This window comes from Cyprinodon variegatus, unplaced genomic scaffold (assembly GCF_000732505.1).
Source record: "Cyprinodon variegatus isolate N-32 unplaced genomic scaffold, C_variegatus-1.0 Scaffold674, whole genome shotgun sequence".
NCBI classification, from domain to species: domain Eukaryota; kingdom Metazoa; phylum Chordata; class Actinopteri; order Cyprinodontiformes; family Cyprinodontidae; genus Cyprinodon; species Cyprinodon variegatus.
The window spans coordinates 354,624-377,132 of record NW_015151127.1 but is presented as its reverse complement, the minus strand read 5'-3'; the positions used below and the strand labels follow the sequence as shown (position 1 = coordinate 377,132).

At 35.2% G+C, this 22,509-nt stretch overlaps 1 protein-coding gene across 3 annotated transcripts in view; it reads right to left on the bottom strand.

Moving 5' to 3' along the window:
• pde10a (phosphodiesterase 10A) overlaps window positions 1–22,509 on the bottom strand; it is a 61,569-nt gene that overhangs the window by 19,336 nt on the left and 19,724 nt on the right. For all 3 annotated transcript variants that reach the window (XM_015394158.1, XM_015394156.1, XM_015394157.1), the window contains exons 2-3: window positions 13,917–14,048; window positions 1,036–1,064 (exon numbers count right to left, since the gene is read on the bottom strand). In XM_015394158.1, the coding sequence (XP_015249644.1) occupies window positions 1,036–1,064; window positions 13,917–14,048 (161 nt within the window). The remainder of the gene's footprint in view (window positions 1–1,035; window positions 1,065–13,916; window positions 14,049–22,509) is intronic.

Genomic DNA, 22,509 nt, shown 5'->3' with positions numbered 1-22,509 from the left:
TAGGTTAATAATCTTAAATCTACAGCCAAAGTCATAATGGATTGGTTCAGATCAAAGTTATACCTCTGTTAATGTAGTATAGACCTTCACCAAGTTAAGGATCCAAGTTTTAGATTTGCTATATACATGGGCTCTGCAGCAAATCTAATTAAGCTTGTGTTATTTTGCAAAGGAGACTTAGGAAAAAAAATGTCTCTAGATGCACAAAGATGGTAGAACCAATACGAGACTTGAATTACTGTGAAATGTTTTACAAAATGTTTGTTAGTAGGGCCTTAATAAATATGCACCAAACAATTTTTCAAATAGCTATTTGCAAATATTCAAAATAAAAAAAAAGCATTGAAATTTTAATGTCCTTTTCCCAGTACTTTGCATATTCTTCTGCATATTTACGAAGGGACACATGGATGGCTCATTTAGCAGACACTATTCTGGCTGCGTCTCTCTCTGATATTAGCGGGTTAATCCAGGTTTTTCAATCACGGATCAACCGACTAACAATCTGCATTTGGATCCCTTTCCATTGAAATGAAAAAAAAAAAAAAACTTTATTGATCTCACATTGGAGAAATTTACCTCTGCATTTAACCCATCCCCTTGGGGAGCAGCGTGCTGCCATTGTGCAGCGCCCGGGGAGCAGTGTGGGGTTTAAAGGTGTTGCTCAGGGATCCGGAGTGGCAGGCATGGGAGTGGAGCTTGAACTTAGAACCTCTGGAACCCAAACGCAATGCCCAAACCACTAGGCCACCACTCTCCTTGGCAAAAAAACCTGGTCTGACCTTTGGTGGCAAAATGCGTCTCCTCTGTTCATCTATCGGGTTTATTAAGTAAGTTTTTCGGCCAGTGGGTAAGGGGTATTAGTACATTAGTTCTGATCCAGCGTTCTGGTTTGCATGTGTCTTTTGATACAAAACCCTTTAGTGGATTCGATAATGTATATACAACAAGACAAACTGTGGAAAAACGTAACATTAAAAAAAATGTCTTTGTGCGGCATTTAACTCAATCCAAGACATAAAAATAAGAACCCACCTTGCTGACTTCTTTAGTTGATGTGTCATCTGTAAAGAAAAAAAAGAGTGTGAAAAAACAATGTAAGAAAGTATGTTTGAAAAATAAAATAAAAAGTAATTTTACTAATTTCAGTTTCTTTTAACTCCTACACTAATACCTTTTTTCATAAATATTAAACAAAATCTACATAAATAATATGTAAAATGTAATACAATTCTGACAGTTTGCTTTATTACTGAAGGTATTTGACTATTAACTGCTGTATGCCTTCACCTTTTTGAAAAAAAGATATTGTTTCAATGTGAATGTGAATTTAACTAGATCCCCGAAATTTAGATTTCTCCTTTTCCACTTTGAACCCCCAGCTGACCAATAAGAACACAGCGCATTGGCATGAGAAGCAATATTTTAATGTGTCTAAAATACCGCAGATCATAAGCAAGCAAATCATAACTTACAATAGTTGATAATTAGAACTGTTTACAAACTTCGAATATCCCATAGATATAACTACGATGTGGTACAGAGGCCAATTTCTCTTGGCTCTTCTTCAAAATGGAAAAGATATGAGAATGAACCTTTTCAACAGGCTAAATACTGTGTTTTGATTCCTATTAGTCTGGAAAAGGCTACAAAAATGATCCGCTAGCAAAAATCAACAACTGACAAACAAGGCTGGATAAAGAATCAGGTTTTCCTTCCCATCACAGATAACAAGAAGAATACTGATTTATTTATTTATTTATATTTTATTCTACCAGGGGGAAAAAATCCATCAAGATTTTTAATCTCATAGGAGGAATTTTTTGCCAAGCAAAATATGAAATATAATAACAAGTAAATGGATTCACAAATAAAAATCAAGAATTTCTGCAGAAGACGTTTATTAGAATTGTACACTTGTCATTTGTGCAGCTAAACTCAACTTTAATATTTACTCAAGCTACTAGAAAAATGTTTTTACATTGAACCCATCATCTGATTTTCAAAAGAACTATTAAACTATACATAAAAAAATACAAATTTCTTATATATTGCAGATAGATGCAGAGAAAATACACTGAATTTGAGTTTAAGGATAACAGATGGTAGACAACTGCCAATGCAGGTCAACCAATAACCAACCTAGACAAACAATCCTAATACATTTTAAGCTTAAGATAAAAAAATAATCATGTTTTTTCTCTATTTGAAAGTAGGGTGTTGGCTTCTTAGCAAATTAGCACAATGATAGATTAGAATGAACTGACGCAGAGCCTGCAAATTAGCAAAACCATATGAGGTTCTCCCAGCCGTATTTGGGTATCCAAAGGTTTGCAATAAAAGCAAAAAGTAATGAATTTGCAATATGTCACAAAAATGACTCATATGAATTTTTTTTTTTTTTACTGAAGAAAAAAAAAAAAACAACTTTTAGTGCCAAAACTGACATTTTGGGGGTTCAAAGTTTGGAAAATATACAAAAACAAGTTGTGTATAGTTAAAACTAAAATTTATAGCAATCCATTAAACATTATTGGGACATTTCTTCATTAGCATTAATTTATATGGCCATCTTAAAAGACTTTTTTTGCAATGCAGGCAAACAAGTGAGGCCCTAAAGAGAGTGACCAATGAGAAAGAACAACAAATGAAGTATCAAAAACACTTATGAAAATCTTATTTAACTGAAAAACACTAGGACTATAAAAATATTTAACAAGAAAAAAAGAGAAGCACATAATGTAAAACAAAGTCTTCTGTTTTCAAGAATAACACTCCATAAATTCCAAACTATAGTAAAACCAGATTATAACATATAACTCAGATCTTAACATATTTTTGTGTTCAAAATTTTTGTGTGAAGAAAACTTCTTCTGCTTCATAAACTAAGTGATGTGGTTTAAAGCTACTTTTTAATGCTAACTGCTAAAACATGCTTCCCAGTGCTCAGGTCTCTCCCACATAGCTTTCGGTCTGAGGTAGGGATGAGCTGAAAGCGTCACACCTCACAGACACAGACTTAAAGCGACAATAAGGGTATTTCTTTAACAGCTTTTTCACAACAAAGATTTGTGTATTGTGGTGGATAGGGGAAACCCAGGTTTACTAGATCACATCCACAGATGAACAGCTAGTGTTCCCCAACATAGAAATCAATTGGCCTCACCGGTAGAGAATAAAATCATATCTTTGCATTGGCATACTGTCAACATGTTTCATCATGGTGATATCATCCATCCTATAAAAGCAATTTGTTATAAACTTTCTGAAAAACCTATGGAGGAGTGATTTATTAATCCGTGTGCTAAAAGTAATTGCTTCACCCATGTCTCTGACTCAGAATGGAGATAAAATATGCATGGAAAGGTTTCTGACCTGGAGTGTAGTTTACTGTTTTCAGCTGTTTTGTTTTGATAAGATTCATATATATAGAAAAAGATTATTTGTTAAATGAGAGTCAGCTTTGGTTTCGAAAAACAGGTCCACAGCCTTGGTGTTAAGAAAATCACAGTGCATATCACCACAGCGATAGAAAAATAAACAAAGCGCTATTTATCGATTTTAAAAAAGCCTTTGACACCATAGACCATAATACTGTGTTAAAGAATTTACCACTTTATGGAATTAGGGAAGGGGTGTTAAATTGGATAAAAAAATATTTAGAAAGTATTGCTAGCAATAAAAATCCTTAAATATTAAAATCTGTATTATTTGCTGATGACACAATTACGCTGACAAAATACGGAACGTTTTCTCATTTCAGATTTTTGGGTGTGACACTGGAAGAAAAATTCAACTGGTAATCCCATGTACACTGTATTAGAAAGAAATTATGTAAAAAATATTTCCATCCTTCATAAAGTAAAAAATTGTTTTTTATTGTATAGCACTGAGGCTTTTATATTGCACAATAATACTGCCTTATTTCATTTATCGCTCAGAAGTTTGGGGAAAGATACACAACTACTATCCAACCTTTGATAACTATTAAAAAAGAGCAATACAAATTACTAACAAAACTTATAGAAGAGAACGTACAAATCAGCTATTTATACAATCAAAACAATAAAAATTACAAGACCTTATAAAATTGCAAACATTAATCATAATTATAAAGCAAGAAATTCTCTTTTGCCTCAAACAGTACAAAGTATGTTTCTAGTTAAACCCAAATTCATCCAGTCATAGAAAACTTAACTTTTGTCATTGCTTCGGTTCTGTTTAAGTTTTCTCTTTGAGTTTTCATTTTTTTCATTTTCATTGTGTGTTATTTTTTTAATTGTATTTGAGTTCTTAGGTATTTCTTGTTCGCCCTCTGTTGTCCTTTTGTGTCAGTCTCCTTCCCCCTAGCTTCCTTCTAGATTCCTCTGTCCACACCTGCTTCCAATCTGCTGATTAGCCTGGTCTTTTTTTCTGTCTCCCATATTTACACCTCCTATTCAGTTACTATTTGCTGGTTCATCGTCATCTCTTTGCACTTCTTGTGAGTATTCCTGGTTTTCAGTATTTTGTGGATTTATGTTTTTGAATTTTTGCTTCTGCTGCCACCTTTTATATATCTGCAAGAAACCACCATTTGCATTTAGTTTCCTCCTCTCTAACCCCCTCCCAACCTGACAGCTTTAATCTCCCTTTTGACAGAACGACCCAAAAGCAGATGGTATCTCCATGTTTGGAGTCAAACTGTGGAAATAATATAAAAAAATCCTCATCTGTTTATCAATAAAAAAAAAACAATTTAAATTGATAATTAATTATTATATGCTGCTATAGAATATGTAACATAAGACATACATGTAACTTTGATTTTTTTTTTTTTTGTCAAAACAGGACCTGCCTGTATGGCTTGAAGTTATATTGTAAATTGCACACCAGACCATCTTTTATATTCTGTTTTTTGTATGTAGAAAGGGGCATATATTTTGTGCTCCTTTTCATTCATATAAACAACATACAATGTGAAGCTATTCATGGAAAAATCTTTAAAAAAAATAAACAAATGACATGACTGAAATAAAATGATGATAATTTTAGTGACAGTAACACAAGTTTCAATCAGTCCCATTGTTTCTGCAATGTCTTGAATCTCTGCAAACACGCAGCTCGAGTGGCTTTCTATAACCTTTGGTTCAACAGCGCACCAAACAGAAACTGCTGGGGCTTATTGGTCATGTTTCATATGAAAACTACAATGCATAAAGCTTAGAAATACAAGTTAAAGGGCTGCCCTGAGTTCTTACTTGTCTGAATCGAGCCCCCTCAACATGTGAAGTATTTTTACAGCCAGCCAGATTGTTTGTTATTTTACACATTCCTCCAGTACACTATGAGTTTCCTAACTTAGCCATGAGACTTATTTTAGAGTGAACCCCTGGCCAGGCGTGACGTCAATCAAAGGATAGAAAGCTGCACTTGAAAAAGATTTCAAATCCTTTTATAAAGCAAAGCGTTTCTTTTAGACACAACCTTTCCTGACTTCTAAAGGTTTAAATATTTCAGACACAGATGTCTTCGAAGAGTAAATCTGACCAAACTAGTGTCTGGGAAGTAATTAGAGCACAAAACTGAGGAGTAGGAATAATAATGATGTAAATTGCTGTATGGTGTGTGCATGATTATCATATAGGAGGATATACATTATTTAATTTGACATAAGCACTATTAACAATGGCAGAGAACCATGTTGGCTCCTCTTGCATGAATAGCATTATTTCTAGAAGTGCCTCCAAGTCTTAGCAACCTAGCAGGGAAGCAAAAAATTCTCCCTTACTCCATTTTGTTAAAAAAAACAAATTCTTTTTTTTTTCTAGGTGTCCATCTAGTTCACAGATATGTCAACTAAAAGTAGAGCTAAAAAAAAAAACAGCTAAAGAATTGAACAAACAGTACAATAACTTTGGCCTTGGGGTTACAGTGTTAATAAACAGCAAACCAGCCCGATCTTTCTGTTCTCAGCAGCAGCCAGGAACATGTTTGCACAGCATGGCTGGACCTTTACATCCGCTATACATGCATTCAAGCAAAATCAGAATTTTTCAGAACACAACTGGCTGACAGGAAATTCCCATTTTTAATATGGTGTTTATGTGCCCTCCTTTCTTATGCTACCCTGGGAAGCTGCCCGTATGGCTTACACTAAAAACACTACACGTTGAGAAAGAGGAGAGTTTAAATATATCTATTTTGACCATAAAGTAAATAAAGATCTCTATCAAAACACAGCAGGAAATGTAATAACTACTGCTTATTTTGATAGGTGTCTAGTGCAGATTAGTTTGACTTAAAATAAATGAACAGAGCCTCCATCTCTGTGGCGTTTGGTTGCAAAAGCAATAGTGAAGATACCTGGTTAACCACAAACTACGAGCACCAGGGTTTTCCCTTCTTAGTCGCAACACCATCGAGCCTGCCTTTTCCACAAGGCTGTTCTAAGGATCTCCCCCTTCTCCTCTCATCCTTCAGTCAGAGCAAAGTTAATAAGAGAAGACAGCACTATGTCTGCATGTTGTGCCGATAAGACCCTTACATACACTCATAAGGATGAAATTAATTATTTTTATGGTTCTAACAATGAACCAGAGAGACCATTTTCCAATCCCTTATGGAGTTTAACATGTAAACAACTAACCTGGAAAAATAAGAATTTTCCTAAAGGTTTGATGGATGCATATCCAGACTGATCGAAGATAAACATGCAGAAAAACTTGCATGTACGCAAATTTCATAACTGCACAAGCTGCAGAGAAACACAATCTTTTTTGTTTTGATCATCGAGGTTCTAGCTTTGGTCTAGCTGAATATTAAAACACTTGTATCAGGAACGCCATGGTGCACACTTTAAAGCATAGTCCATGCATAGCTCATACATTTTCAATTGGGAACAAAGGACAACCACTAATCTCTATGTTATCTAAAATGCAAAGACTTTGATCTAAAGTTTGGTCAATGCTCGAGACCAATTTATGTAAATGGTAACCAATCCAATTCAGATTAGCAGAAGTGATCAAATATGTGCCAAAACTTTGTCTGTGAAAAGAAAAGCATCTGATTACTCTGCAACTTGATGAGATGTTTCAGCTAATACAGAAACACACTTTATGGATTTATTTAAAAGTATAATAATGACTGCTAATCTGCATTTCAGAAACTGCACAATCAATTGAAAGATTTACACTTCTTTATAAATCTTTCCATTTCTGTGAAGTTGTCTGTTCTCGATTTCCACTGTGGAAATAAAGCTAATAAAATGCATCATTAATAGCTCCATTGATGCTAATAATGAGTTTATGTGGAATTATAACATACACAGCATGTTTTACTATATAAGGCAGGCATTTTAACAGTTGAATGGTTCTTACTCACTATACATTTTCCAGTTGTAATATACAAAACCTCTTGTCCCTTGGAACCACAGAGCTGAATCCCCTGAGGGTGTTTAAATGTGAGCCGTCGTGCAGAAACAGCTGCCTGCTTGGATAATACCCAAAACGTTTCTTTAAGCTATGCATACACAGGTATGCACATTTTGCAGTGGGTACAGGCCCAGAGTGGTTCGCAAAATAGCATTGCTTCTGGAAACCAGTAAGCTAGAATTTCTTGTTTAATGTTTTTTGCATGTCAAAATGTTGACATACCTTTCTTTCTCCACCTGTATAAAAGTGGGAGGATAAATGACAATTTTCTCATTCTACTCAGCGAGAACAACATCTGAGTTTCGTCAGTGTTACTGGATTAACCCCAGAGGGACCGCTAGTCTTCGGGGTTTAGGCCTCAGGTGTATGTGCAGATCTGAGAGTTGACCATCATTTAAAGCACTAAGCCAATGCAACCGTCTGTTAAATCCAGCCCATATTTTTACAGACCTGTTGGTGCTTTCAGTAAATACAAGAGAAAAGCAGCGACATGTACCTAGAAAACATCCAATCTACACACACAATAGTGAGCGGTAAACAGAGTGGGGTATTATGTGTGTTATCTCCAGAGGGCCTTGGAGTATGAACTTCTTTATGGCAAAAACTTCTGATGAACTTGATTAACTTATGCTGAAGGATTTATGAAGTATGTGTCGCATTAGACTTCTTTAAAATTTATTACAATACTACTTTCTCCAGCTTGCTTTGTCCAAGACGTCTACATTAACAAACAAAAGTGAAAAGATACTAAACCTGATATTGCAATGATTTATTAAATACAAGTTTTTACAATTTGGGCCTGTTATAGATCTATTTAAACTGTTCTCTAAAAGCAAAATTATATCTGCTTTCTTTTATTCCTTTGAAGGACAAAGGCACGTATGGTGTATCAACTCCAGCCTAATGATCAATAATTACATGTGGTGATAAATGTCCCAAGCAGAGAATATGAGCATCTCAATGCATATATGCAATGTTTCACAGGTAGAATAACCTCTCAGGGAGTTACGTCTAATGTGCACAATGCTTAATGGGAGATTTATTGATCTGCTTCCACAGATCCACAGAGTCCCACAGGATGGTTAACTAGAAGTGACTCAGCGGTCAACACCTTGTGGCTGACCTGCTTGTTGCCATGTGGCTATCAAAAGCAAAGCAGGTGGCTTGTGTAACACAAGATATCAAGATGGCTGTCCTACCATTTAGATGCTTTTATTTACACATTTATGAAAGAGTTGAAATTGTTAATCCGGACGTATGTGCTGAAAAAAAATGTAAAACGATTTGATGTTTAATTTTTACACGCATTATAAAGAGGGAGGTTTAAAACAAATGTATAACAAGTAGAAAAATAAAGACCAAATTTCTGCAGACACTAGCATCTTGTTTTTTTGGGTGTTTTTTGTGTGTGTTTGAAGTAGCATCAACTTATTCCTTTCTTGGGTGCCTCCACCGGATGGAAAGCCCTGCAGGTGAGCCAACTCTCTTATCAGAGCCATGAGCCTCTGCTACACAAAACCAGCATTGTGTGCTTGTGACCAGCCTCTAAATACATCTCGGGAAACGGTATCAGCTGTTAAAAGGTTCAGCCCAGTTTTTTTTTTCCCCCTCTGGCATTAAAACAAAAAAAAAAGAGAAAAGAATAGCAATTTACTTTGTATATGCAGCTTTCATTACTCTACAATAAAATAGTTAATTAAAAGACTTTACAAACAAACTTTTCCTAAACAATGCTTTTCTTACCCCCCAGTTACTCTACATTGAATCCAAAAACAATAAAAGTCCATTTTCCAAATGCAGATTATCAAATTTTACCCAACAGCTTCACCTTTATGAGCCTTTGAACAGAGGGAGATATATTTCCTCTTTGAACTTATTTCTGTTTGCAGAAAAGCAACATCTGAGTATCCAGGGGCTTCTGGATGGACGTAGCAAAGGGATTGGGAATAATTAATTATCCCAAGATACATCAATTGACAAAGTAAACAGTGACACAATATATATGGTCTGTAATGTTCTCTTAAGCAGTCTAAGTCATATTTTAAAGAGGGAAAAAAAAGAATCTTAACTAAAAATTATAATAAAATATAACAGTATGAGGATAATTTTTTTTTGTAAAAGCTCAATATTAATACAGATTACTATCTATAAAAGTACATAAATATAGAGACTTTGTATAGACTGTAATACAACCTTTGAAAGAACACACATAACAGCAAAAAACTGGTGTGTGCATGCAGAGAGAAACTGATTTATATAATCCAATGTTGTCCGTCACATGATAAGTGAGAACAAGCCCGGCTGCAGGGATTGCTTCCAGGAAGCAGTGGTTATCTCAGTGACGATCACATGATGACAAGTCCTCCTGCTCCTCCTTCTGCTGCTACACTCATAAAAATATAAGATCAATCACTATAATGCCTGTCCTATAAATAATAACGCATAAAGACATATTTGCTTTATATTGGTGTACTCCCATCAGGGTCGCTAAGAATTGAAGCAATCACACTCATACTACAAATAAAAAATATATTCAATATTTTCAAATCATATATTTCTGTCATCAGCTCAGAACACTGACCCTTTACGCTGTTTGAGGAACCAGAAATTAGATTTGAGTTGTAATCTGAGTGCTTATGGCCACTGAGAGGAAGCAACAGAGACCCTTCAGAGTGGAGCCGAACGGTCTGCTCATCATAGTCTAACAGAGGAAGCACACTCAGTAATAATTTTTCAGTGATGTACAGAGAAGCAGATGGCACAATGTTAGAGCTTCTGGATTTATTACATTTTTACACAAAAAAAAAAATAATTGTTTTTATCCTGAATAAAAAGGACATATATGTTTTTTATTGGTCATATATAGCCATTATATACATTGATTACATCTCATGTATGGTTTCATTACATGTATCCGCTATTGATATTAACATTTTTATGTATTTATATGGTAACAACAACTAAGAAGTTAATTTTTCCCTTAATCACCTCTAAGCAATGACCAGCTGGATGTATGGATGTGAAAAAAATTACCACAAAGATTCATCACAGAAAGACATGAAAATATTCTAAATGATGTTCTAATATCTTCTTATATTCTTCTTCTTAAAAAAAAAAATTCAGCAGGTTAAAATCCACAATTTTCCAGTTTAGGCAGTACAGAATAAGCAGGATATTATGCACAGTTCAGCAGTGACCTGCAATGTTGCCTTGCAGAAAGACTGTCCTGTGTTTGATTCCTGTCTTTTTTTACCTCTTTTTTTCCTCTCAGGGTACATTTATATTCGGCTATTTACTTGGCTAATTTTGCACCAATTTTAAATATAAATAACAAAATATCCTCAACTGTTATAGCAGTTGTATTTCTCCAAATTTATTTTGAGTATTTTTACGCATTACACAAACTTGGAAAGAATTAATTAAATTAGTTTATTTTGTTTTATCTCATATGTGGTGAGATTCATTAAAAATTCATAGACTAAATGTTATATATGTTCCTTTTGCTTAAGTAAAGTACAAACACAGTTTATATATAATATGTCAAAAGTCACCTGAACCATTATTAATGCACAGTTATTTATGAACTTCATTTATTGACTCATTTGAAACCATCAGGTTTAAAAAACATTTTGGCATTTATATTTTAAGTCACACTTTATAATGAATTGAAAGTAAAAAGTAAAAATAAACTTTTGAAGCCGTTTAACCCTAGTAAGGTTTCTGTGGAAACTTTCATACACTCGATTTAAATAATCACTTTACCTGCACATGTGCAGATCTGGTCAAGGCCGCAAAGTCCATCTTCTTCATTCCATTTATAATTGTTTAGATAATGTTAATACCTACTTGAATTTAAATCAAAGTAGACGTATGAGTCATCATTCATTATGTTACATGAAAAATTTCACTGTCTCTGAAATAATGTTGTAGATAAGTTATTACAGGAACTTTTTTTGTGCGTTTCATTCATGAATCAATCCTGCATGTCCTAGTTTTATCCTGTTCGTCTTTCTGGACACTAAGGCTGTGTCCAAACGTTTGCCCTAAACCCTTTAATCACTATGTAGAGCAGGGACTTAATAGTGAACTAAGTTAACTGACTGTTAGTACTCATGATCACTACTTTTTGCTCCCTGTCAGTCACGTGACTCCAGCTCCCTGCATGGTGCCCTCGCCATCTGTGATCTCTTTCACCCCCAAAACTAATCCCATGCTTTGCGAGGTGAGCTCTTGCAAAGTATTCTGGGATATTTCTGCCTATCTAGTGTCCCTGGATGATCACTAGTTTTCAAGGTGCATTGTGAAAAATTTTGAGGACACTACTTATACGTTCACTATACAGTACATTCGAGCACTCATATAAAATGGCATAACCACTGCATAATGCACTATATAGGGTTCAGAGTGGATGTTCAGATACAGCCTTATCCAATCTTATTTGCAAAGACATAAATCATAGGAGCTTAAATTAAACTGAGTCAATAAAATAAAAGTATTAGCAGAAGCATGTAAGTGTAGTTTATACATTTTTTTTTATTGATACAAAAAATACTGATAATATTTTTATAAAAACTCCTACAATGCTTTTACTTTAGTAAGTTTTGTTTGTATTTTTCCATTTTATCTACTTAAACTGATCTTGAACTGTTCAGTTAACAATGTAAAACTTTTTTTCAAATACTGTAAAATTTTACATAACCAAATAAATACATGTATTTACAATATTGGATCTTTATTGTTTTTGTGAAGTAATTCTTATCACAGTTTATATTTATTGTAACTAGGGCTACAATTAATGATTATTTTGCAAATTGAATAATCTGTTGATTATTTTTTGGATTAATCGATTGATAATCAAATACCCCAAGGTTCCTTAAAGAAGATTCTTCTGCGAAATGAAAATGTGTTTATATATTTTTTAAAACAATTTTGGCATAATTACTGCTCTAATTGGGTCACTCTGTCAGCTGAAGCCATGTTTTAAAATATCTATGGTCCAGTTTACGATTAATCGATTACTAAATGAGTTCACGATTATTCAAATAATTGAATAATAAGGATTGATCCTATTATTATGTCAGCCCTAATTGTAACTTCTAACTTGTTACTTTAAAAATTTAACTTTACAATATTTTAAACCACAAAAGCTGACTGCTTTGTTAGAATAGAGCTCATTATGTGAAACAATCTATAAATTCCAATACATTGAACATTATCAAATGTATTTACTATCTGCAGTTTGGTGATAAAAATGATCTTTATGTAACAAGTGAAGGGCTGTAATTGCTGTGACATCCAGTCTAATTCACACAGCTACCTAAAAAAAAACTCAAAAAAACAAACAGTAACATTTTATAAAAGTTTAAATTTTTTATTTTACCTATATGTAGTAATTATTTTTTTTATCATATTTTTTCAATAAATCAACAGCTTCGAATTGTGAACCAGCATCAGTGGCTAGATTAAATTAAAAATAGAGGTATGTTTTTATCACCCTGTCTAAATACTGTCTGCATCCAAGCTTTCCTATAGCAAATAAAAAAACAGACACTGGAAAACTTAAACAATTAGGGAATCTTATTTCTAACAACTTAAAGAATTTAACATAAACATTCTTTAAACTTTGAATTACATGTCAGTCATATGATTAAATGTTATGAAATGTCCCGCTTACTGAAGCTTTCACATAAACTTAATTTATCCTCCTCGGTAACAGTCAGGGTTGCTAACAAGATGGTCTCCGTTTGGTATCAGTCAAATTAAATATGCGCTCATGGAGCACACAGGAAACTATTAAAAACAGAGTCCCAGACTCTAACTACCAGTCTCCCTACATGGCGGCAACAAATACAGAATACCTCATGCAGAAGGCAGCTCCAAAATGTGACAAAACTGTCCTATGCCAGTTTCCTCCTCCAGCACACCCTACGCCCCGAGCCAGCACAACCTCCTCACCACCACCACCATCCCAGCCCCTCCTCTGGGCCTCCTTCAGTAGGCTGCATGTCTCTGGAGGTCGCCTCTGACGTCAGCAGCTCAACTGGGCAGATTGCCAGCCCTGTGGGCCCTTGATGGATGTGGTTGGTCTGAGAAACAGTCTGCTGTGTGTGGAGCGCGCGGCACAAACTAGATTCGTAGCGCTCAAACACATCTAATGACCCGTAAAGACCTGACAGGCTCCTTTCTTTCTCGCTCTCTGTCTTCTATGTATCAAACTCCTACAATTAAAAGAAGCCACATGCAAAGTTGAGTTGTTTGAACTGCAGAAAGCCATGCAGCTCCTCCCTCCACCTTCAACCTTTCTGAAAGGTAGTTTAGCTGATAAATCCTAACTTCATATGCAGCTTACCAAAAGTCAAAGAACGCAACACTTTTACAGAAATTACAACTGTGCCTCAGGAAAAATTTGAACCAAATCTGCTGATCCAATTAGAATGTACAGTGATCCCGAGAGCTGCAGCCAGCATCACTGCATGTGTTGGTCTGTGTGTGGGACAGTTGTACCTGCAGGCCTGCTGCTGGTCTTCCTCTTCAGCCATCTGTCTAATGTCTCAGCACTCACGCTTTCCAACACAAACTCGTCCAGCATATGCGGGTGCAGTGAGAGGTAGGCCTTCACTTTTTCATCCGTCAAGCCTGAAAAAAAGCAACAACAAAAAAACACACTTGAAAACAAAGAAATTAAAAAACAGTTGCATATCTGCTGGTTCTGGGATTATTATCACTAAACTCCTGACTGACAGATTGTAAGGCCCACTGAATAAAAAACAGCTGAAATCCAAGAAAAACTCTGAGAAGGGACACATACGATGCCTTGGAAAAGCATTCATAGCTTTCAGACATAACCAAATGGTCTCATATTTCAAACACTAATTACAAACCAACACAACCCCCAAAAAAACACTGTTCTTTACAAATTTAGACTAAATATTAAAGGTTATTGTCTTCCTGGAAGGTAAGTCTTCACCTCAATCTCAAGACTTTAATAGTTTCTTACAGGTTTTTCTTTCAGAACTACCCTATATTTAGCTTCACCCATTTTCCCATCAGCCCTGTCCCCACTGAAGAAAACCATCCCTTGTGGCCTGTGGCAAATAACAAATCAGCCTGCTTCCTTTCAATAAGAACTTTCTCCGTAACACCTTCGTAAATAAAGTCTTTATTTGTTGACTCCAAGGCGAACACCTGTCCTGTCAACAAATTATTTTAGCTAAGCTGTGCATCCCTTGCCCAGCCTGCTTGTGTCAGTCTATAAAGTATGAAACACAACAAAGCATGAAAAAAATCAAGAGTCATGAACACTTTTGCCAAGCAGTAAGAATGCACTTTGGCATAACCAAGTGAATCTTTGAACATGTAATCTGAAGAACTCTGTGTTGCAGGCAGCATGTCACTTAGCAAAAAGTAGTTTATTCAAGTATACTAAAAATACGCTAATTTCATACAATCAGGCAGTGCAATTAGAGTTTACTTATTCTGAACTATATTTCATATACTCATAAACTATACTATTGTTTACTTTATTGTTTACTAAAGTATACTTTAAGTATACTTTAGTAAACTTAAAAATGTCCCAATTTAGTTCGAAGAAGTATTACTTTACTAATAATTCAAGTACACTAAAAGTACATTGTTCGGTACACTTTCTAAACTTATACTTTGACTGTATGATCTGGTTGAACTGTAAAGTGCCTTGAGATGACTTCTTATTCTTAATAGAATTTACTTTAAGTATACTACTTTTTGCTGGGTTTCATCAAAAACCTCCAACAGTAAGGCTAGCCCACTTATGTTTCCTGTAAAGCAACATTTCTGGGGAAAAGAGTCCAACAACACAAAGTTAATGATAAAGGAGGCTTCACATATGTTTAATAACCATTTAGGTTCCTAATAGCTTGCTAGGTGCTGTAGTTTATGGTCTTTGTCGTCCATTAGTTACACCATCATTGGGAGAAAGTCTTTAAAAAGAACCACTGGCCTCTAAGAACCAGTGAAATCACACCCAGTAACCATTTCATATAAATAGACTGTACATCAGAAATATTTATACGGTAATCTTTATTTTTTAACTGAGGGAATAATGAGAAATTTCATCTGGTCCATGCACTATCATTCTCGGTAGTAATTAAGTCAAAATGCAAAAGCAGCCTATGTGTTCAAGAGATGTAGAAATTTTACCCGAATTGAAAGTGAAAAAAACATTTGGTCAAGTGCATTCAAATTATTGTGTCAACACAACAATAACCTTAGGGAAGTAACTGTTGCTACTAGAGATTCCCTGATCCCATAGTGATATTGGAAATCATTCTGATATTACACAGAAAGTGACCATATATACTGTATGTATACAGCTTGCATCTAAAATCTTCAAGAAACACTTCCATTTAAAGATTTTGTAACCCATTGGTTAATAATACATGAATCAGTTATATGTCACCTGATCCAACTTTTTCTAGCATCCACGCAACAAAATGAGTTATAAAAGTGTATATGGTTTATGTTGATATCGTATCTGGTCAATATCGGTATTGCGTAATACTTCAGGATGCAGTATCGGTATCATATAAGAAATAAAAAAGTTGTATCAGCATATCCGTAGTTGCTACCTATAATTACAAAGGAGTTTAGAAGGCGATTTGAAAACAATTTGAAGTGCAAAGTTTCATAACAAGAAAAAATGCTTATCAGTGGAAAGTAGTGAACACAGATTTGCCCAGGGTGGAATGTTTCAGGATGTTCACCACAAACATATGTTTGTAGGCCATGGTTCCCATTTCTATGCTCTCAGCTCGTCCTTTAACTAGTTAACGCAAAGCATCCTCAAAGCATAACACTTCAACCTTAATGCTTTTTTCCTGGAATGCTATGTGTAATGCTTTTACCTGTTGTCTAAATAATTCCTGTTTTTGAGTAATCTTTCCAAATACCATTAGTTTAAAACCCCTTTTTTATACCATTTCTCTTGTAACCTCCAATCTAACCTTTATTATCTTCTCGAGGGGCAAAGGTTTTGTACTTCCATATCCTTTGGAACAAAATGATAGACAACATTGACCTTAGGATATTATGGGACAGTTATAAAGCCTACATTAGGGGAATAATTATCTCGTACTCAAGCTATACCAAAAAACAATGTTTGGCTGAACAAGTTAAGCTAAAAAATAAAATAAAACAGCTAGAAGAGGTTTATTATTGAACAAAAACACTAGAGATAAACACTAAGCTCACATCCACAAGAACCAAATCATGTTATCTAATAACAAAGAAAGCTGAAAATGATGTTCACTAAACAACAAATGTTTGACATAGGATATAGACTCAATTGTCTCTTGGAAAGACTTTTAAGAAATACCCTGTTGAAATCCATTATTCCAGCTGTAATAAGCAAAGACAAATAAATAATCAGTGGATTAATGATAGCTTAAATGAATTCTATACCAATTTATGTAAGAGATTGATATGATTGTGTTTTTTTAATGAATTGATCTTTGCACAAATACCAGAGAAACTGGTTACCATTCTGGTATCCCCTATATCCCATCAGGCAGTGGACAAGGCTATCTCAGTACTCCAGTCAGGGAAATGCCTGAGAGCTGACTGCTTTCCAAGTGAACTTTTCACAATATTAAAATGGAGAATAAGAAACTTGTTGTTGAGGGTTTTCAATAAATAAATTGACAAATTAAGACTTTCAGAATCAATTTACAGAGTATACCACACTAATAGCCAAGATAAATGAGAATCCAGAACTATGTTCCTCCTATCAGCTAATTGTTCTGTTGTCTAGAATATTGGCTAATGGGCTAGAGCAGGTTCTAGCATTTGTAGTGGATGCAGACCAGACAGCATTTATTAAACAACACAAGAATTCTTTAATATCATGCATTATTTGAATGCTAATCACATTCCTGGCTGGGCCTATTGTTTCTATTGATGCAAAGAAAGTATTTGATAGAATGGAGTGGGAATATAGGCTTGAGATAATGAAAAGATTTTGATTTGGACCAAATTATGTGACTCGGGTCAAACTTTCATACAGAGCTAACAATGCTTTCATTTTAACAAAAGAACTCTTATCGGCTCTTTTTAAACTAATCAGCGGTCAATCTCAAGGGAGTTGCTATCCCATCTACTTTCTCTGGCAATCATGCCTTCTATGTCTGTTAGACAAAACTTAAATATTCGAGGACTAACCATTGGCATGAGACAAAACAAAACTCTCCTATATGCAGACGACGTCCTGTTAATCTTAACAGAAGCAACTTAATCCCTAACAGCTGTAATTAAAAGTATCCAAGAATTTCAGATATGAGCCCACCTCCATCGCCATATGGAAGTCGTTGATTCTGGACGCTCTTGGATAAAACTGGGATATTATATTGACAGAAGGATGGATATTTTTCTACAAAAGTGGACTAGACCATTGAAGGCTTTTGGGACTGGACTTTGACTCGAATAAGACGCTGATCTGTGCAGGAATGCAGAGATATGTGGACCTACAATAAGCGAAACCTACTATTACTTACCCCGTTCACATACATGTGTCTAATGCTGCTAATGTTGGGGGTTATTTTCCCTCACTTCTTTGCTATGTTAATGACCTGCTAAGTTTTTTTGTTTGTATGTGCTGTTCCATTTTAATTATGTATCCTTAAAAAAAAAAAAAAAAAAAAAAAAAGCAACACTCTTGCAAAACAGTAAACATGACAGAGAAAAACTGGGGAAAAAAAGTTTTTATTTTAAAATCAACACTTTTAGCAGAGATTTGGGATTTAACTCCGCAGATTAACAACTCTGTGGAGGAACTACCTCTTGCGTAATTGAAATAGACTGATCAAGTGTTCAATTAACACTGTACCTTTAACATACAACACCGATAGTGAATATGTAACAGGTTTTATTTTTTATAGGTTATTTTGACAAAACTTTCAAGTTAAAGCCTTTTCCTTTTGCAATAGCTATGGATGTAGACATTGTGTCCGAGCAAACTAGACCAAAAAAACACTAGACCAAAAAGAACCCCAAACATTCTGCAGCAACTTCAAGGTTGTATCAGCTTGATCGTTCAACCACCAGTAAACTATCAAGCATGGAGGAGAGCCAATTGGATCTGATTCTGCGGCTGTTATAACCATTAACCATTAAGTTATTATCAGTTTTGAATAATTACCAAAACATGTGCTCCATTGTTAGATATCTCTCTCCATCTTTTAATGTCACTACACTGTCACAAGTTCAGAGCAACGAAATGAACTCTCTGCATGTAACCCATTCTCTTGGGGAGCAGTGGGCTGCCATTATGCGGTGCCTAGGGAGCAGTGTGGTGTTAAGGTTCTTTGCTCAGGGACCCAGTGGGGCTCAAAATCAGAACCTCAGGATTCCAAGCTCTATGCCCTAACCACTAGGCCGCCTCTTCCCTCAATATTGATACACAAATGAAATATGTCAGCATGCCAAATAAAAAGCTATTCCTTTTACAATTCAGTCAAGTAGATGTCATTATGCATATTTCAGTCAGCTAACAAAACTGACAAGACAGCAAGGCATTTAAAATGTACACCTTAACTCCAGTTCCTGAGGGCCGATATCCTGCAACTTTTAGATTCATCCTTGGCTGAACACACCTGAATCCAAAGGCTGAGTTACCTCCTCAGTATGCAGTCAGTTCCTCCAGAGTCCTCTCAATTATCTAATTACATGACAGGTGCTTGATATCTAATCAGATCCATCGGATGGACACAGTGACATTCCTGGGACAGATTAATTTAATAAAAAGTAAACCATCTGGCTACAATGGGGCAAAGCTCAGACTATGCAACTAAACGTAGAAACTAAAGTTTCTTTGGTGTTTGAAGAAACGCTGCAGATAACAAATACGCAGAGAGTACAATAGCAGCAAGACATGTGGTGTGCAGATCATCAAGCAAAGCAGTGACCCCACAGAATAACCCCGTAGCAACCGGTAGGTGGATGAGACTGCTACTGTAGATCGCCATACTGTTTGGCCAAGCTTACAAGCCTATCTAGGTATGGCTAGCCATTAGATAGAGGTTATTGTAGAAATCTCGCTCTTTGGTTATATCATGTAAAGTAATTAATGATAAAATCTTACAGGGTGGCAGAACGGTAACACGCTGTGACTTTGAACTAGATCTCTACTATTTATTATATCCCTTCTAGTTAGGGACAAAACAAATAATGTGAAGACAAATTAAATTAAACCAAAAAAAGCCTAGTGAGAAAACCCAAATCAAACAGCAATACTGAAAACATGTTTTGAATTTAGGAGCGCTCTGATCATATGCGCTGTTAGATAATATAAATATCACTGACTGTTGTGTTCAGGCAGCCCTAAGTGTTGTTATGACGCTTTCTCACGAAAAGCCTGGTTATCAGCTGTATCAGAGCAGACGCAACGTTCCCTATGATTCCCAGCAGGACATGCAGCTGGAAGGCATGTGTCCTGCCAACAAAGATGTGCACGTAAAGTGAGGTACTGCAGATATCAAAGTATGGGTGATTCTGCACAACCAGGCTGAGCACAGGAAGACAGAACTAACATTTTAGAGACAATTACCTCTTCATATGTAGATTAAATTGATGAAAATGTGATTTTATTTTTTACATTGAAAAAAAGCTTACAAGGAATCTCTTTAATTATCTGAAAAACAGACAGAATTTAAACTTTTCTCAGCCTAATACAGATGGTATGAATGCTCTGACTATTTTTCATTAACTCCTAACCATGTAGATAGCTGTTCAACAGCAGCTACTAGCAAACTCAAGTAGAATTTGATTTAGGTTTTAATTTTTTTTAAAGTATTAATAGGTTTGTTTTTGCCTCTTTGCTAGGCTAGCTCTCCAGACCCCTAAGGTTTTAAAAGACAAATTAGAAAACTATCTTTGGAGACAGAATTCTATTTGAACTGAACAAATTCTTTGTTTTTCTGCTTTTTAACATTATTATTTTTTTTATTCAGTTAACAATGCTTAAGTTTCATGTCTTTCTGTTGCAGTCTGTTTTTATCTAAATAGCTTAATAACATATTTCTTTCTAATCGATATTTCTAAACATCTTCACATCATTCAAATATAATTTTCTGTTAGATTTTCCTATATATTTATCTACCTATTTAAAATTAAAGCTTTTTTTTTGCTTTAAAATTGTTGATATCTAATCTCTCGATATCTTCCCATTTATGATTAGGATTGCATTTCCTTGGTTCATAGTTGTATAAACACTACTGTATTTGTTAATTATTATGGTATTATGAGCATTCTTTGGTTGGCCTTTTAATCACGTTTTTTTCCTTGCATTAGCGTTACTTTTTAATGAATGAAAACTGCTCCATAAGTATAATATGATGTGCAAAAAAGACAGCACAAATCGCTTTTTACTTCAAACTAAATAAAACAAATGAGAAACCAGGGGGAAACCTTTCAACCAGCCTAATTTTCCCATTTTGACAAGGAGATATGACAGTTTCAAAGCTTTTATAAATAAAAATATGAAAAGTGGGGCATGCATTTATATTCAGACCTCCAGGAGAAAGAAACTATAGAACTACCTGCCTGAAAGCTGAATTCTCGTGGTATTTGTTCGTCGACTAACACATGAATCCAGCTTGTCCTGCTTCTGTTTCAACTGTTCAGGAACGACCCTAAAAACGGGTCGGCCAATCACGCTACAGTATCATAGTTTAAAGGGGGGGGGGGGCATATAGCTATGAAAAGGGCAAGAGCTGCCGAGACCAAAGCAAAAGCAAAATAAACATGCCAGCGCAAGAGGACGTACAAGTATCTGCTGCTATTTCATCTGTTAAATCATAATCCATGATTTTTAATTTGAAAGAGCAAGAGCATCAAAACATAAGTTACACCTTTTCATGGCAAATGCTGCTTTCTCATTTGTCAACATACTGGCTAAAACCAAACTTCGGTAGGCTAAGAGTAAATGTTGCTTCAGCCAATCAGCTCAGAAGGTTCTGCTGAATGAAATAATTTGCAACAGTTCTCGATCATTAATTTTTTGAACTGAACCTAAGTGCTATATATAATCAATCTGCCTTCCAGGTTTCCTGTTGTAAGAGTTTTGGGCAATGTATCCACCATCCCCATAATTATATCTGATCTTCTTTGGAAAAAAACCTAATACTATGGGAAATTGGAAAGTCCATGAATATATACATATCAGTGCTTCCACAATTAGACGATGTAGTCGATGATGGAAATTTGTTGATGGATATCTTCTTTGTTGATGACTACTTTTTTGTCAGCCTTTTTATCGCTTATTTATTTTGATCAAAGCAAACGGCTCATCTGAGGTAATTCTGTAATTCCACTCACAGCACACACAGCTGGCATATCGGCTTTTCCTCTCTTGTCACGAGCTACTGTTACTGTTGGTTCTGATTTTGAGCGTGATATGAAAATGGAAGCGGCGGGTGAGTCTGAATCGAGGACGGAGGCTTCTGCTAGAAGACCAAAAGTATCCAAAGCATGGAAATACTTTCGGGCAGTTTGTACTAAGCACACCACGTTGCAAGACCGCGATGCACCAGCACCTTAAAAATAAAAACGCAGGAATTGTTGAGGATGCTTCTGAAAAAGAAAAGACCGCAGTTGATTACTGTTTAAAAGCCTAGTTAGCATGTGCTTTTTATAAATCTTGTAAAGTATGATGATACTGCCTTTGGAGGTTAAGCAGGCCCCCTCTACTCTTTGGTAATGTTTTTGGTAAGTATGTTGAACAATGCTATCCACACACATTTGTAGTAATTCTTTCGCTTTAGAGATGGCACCAGACTCAAGACAGAAGGTTTATCGAATAAGCACACGAGCACAGACACAGTACGAATGCGACTTGTTTTTTAACTTTTAACCCAGCTACTCTGCCAATTCTCAGCAGCAGGGAATTTTTTAGAAACCCGGCCCGATTAGTCGACTAATCGAAAAATTAGACAAAAGATAAGTCATTTGAAAATTAGTTGTAACTGGCAGCTCTATTATATATGTGTATGTATATATGTATGTATATATATATATATATATATATATATATATATATATATATATATATATATATATATATATATAT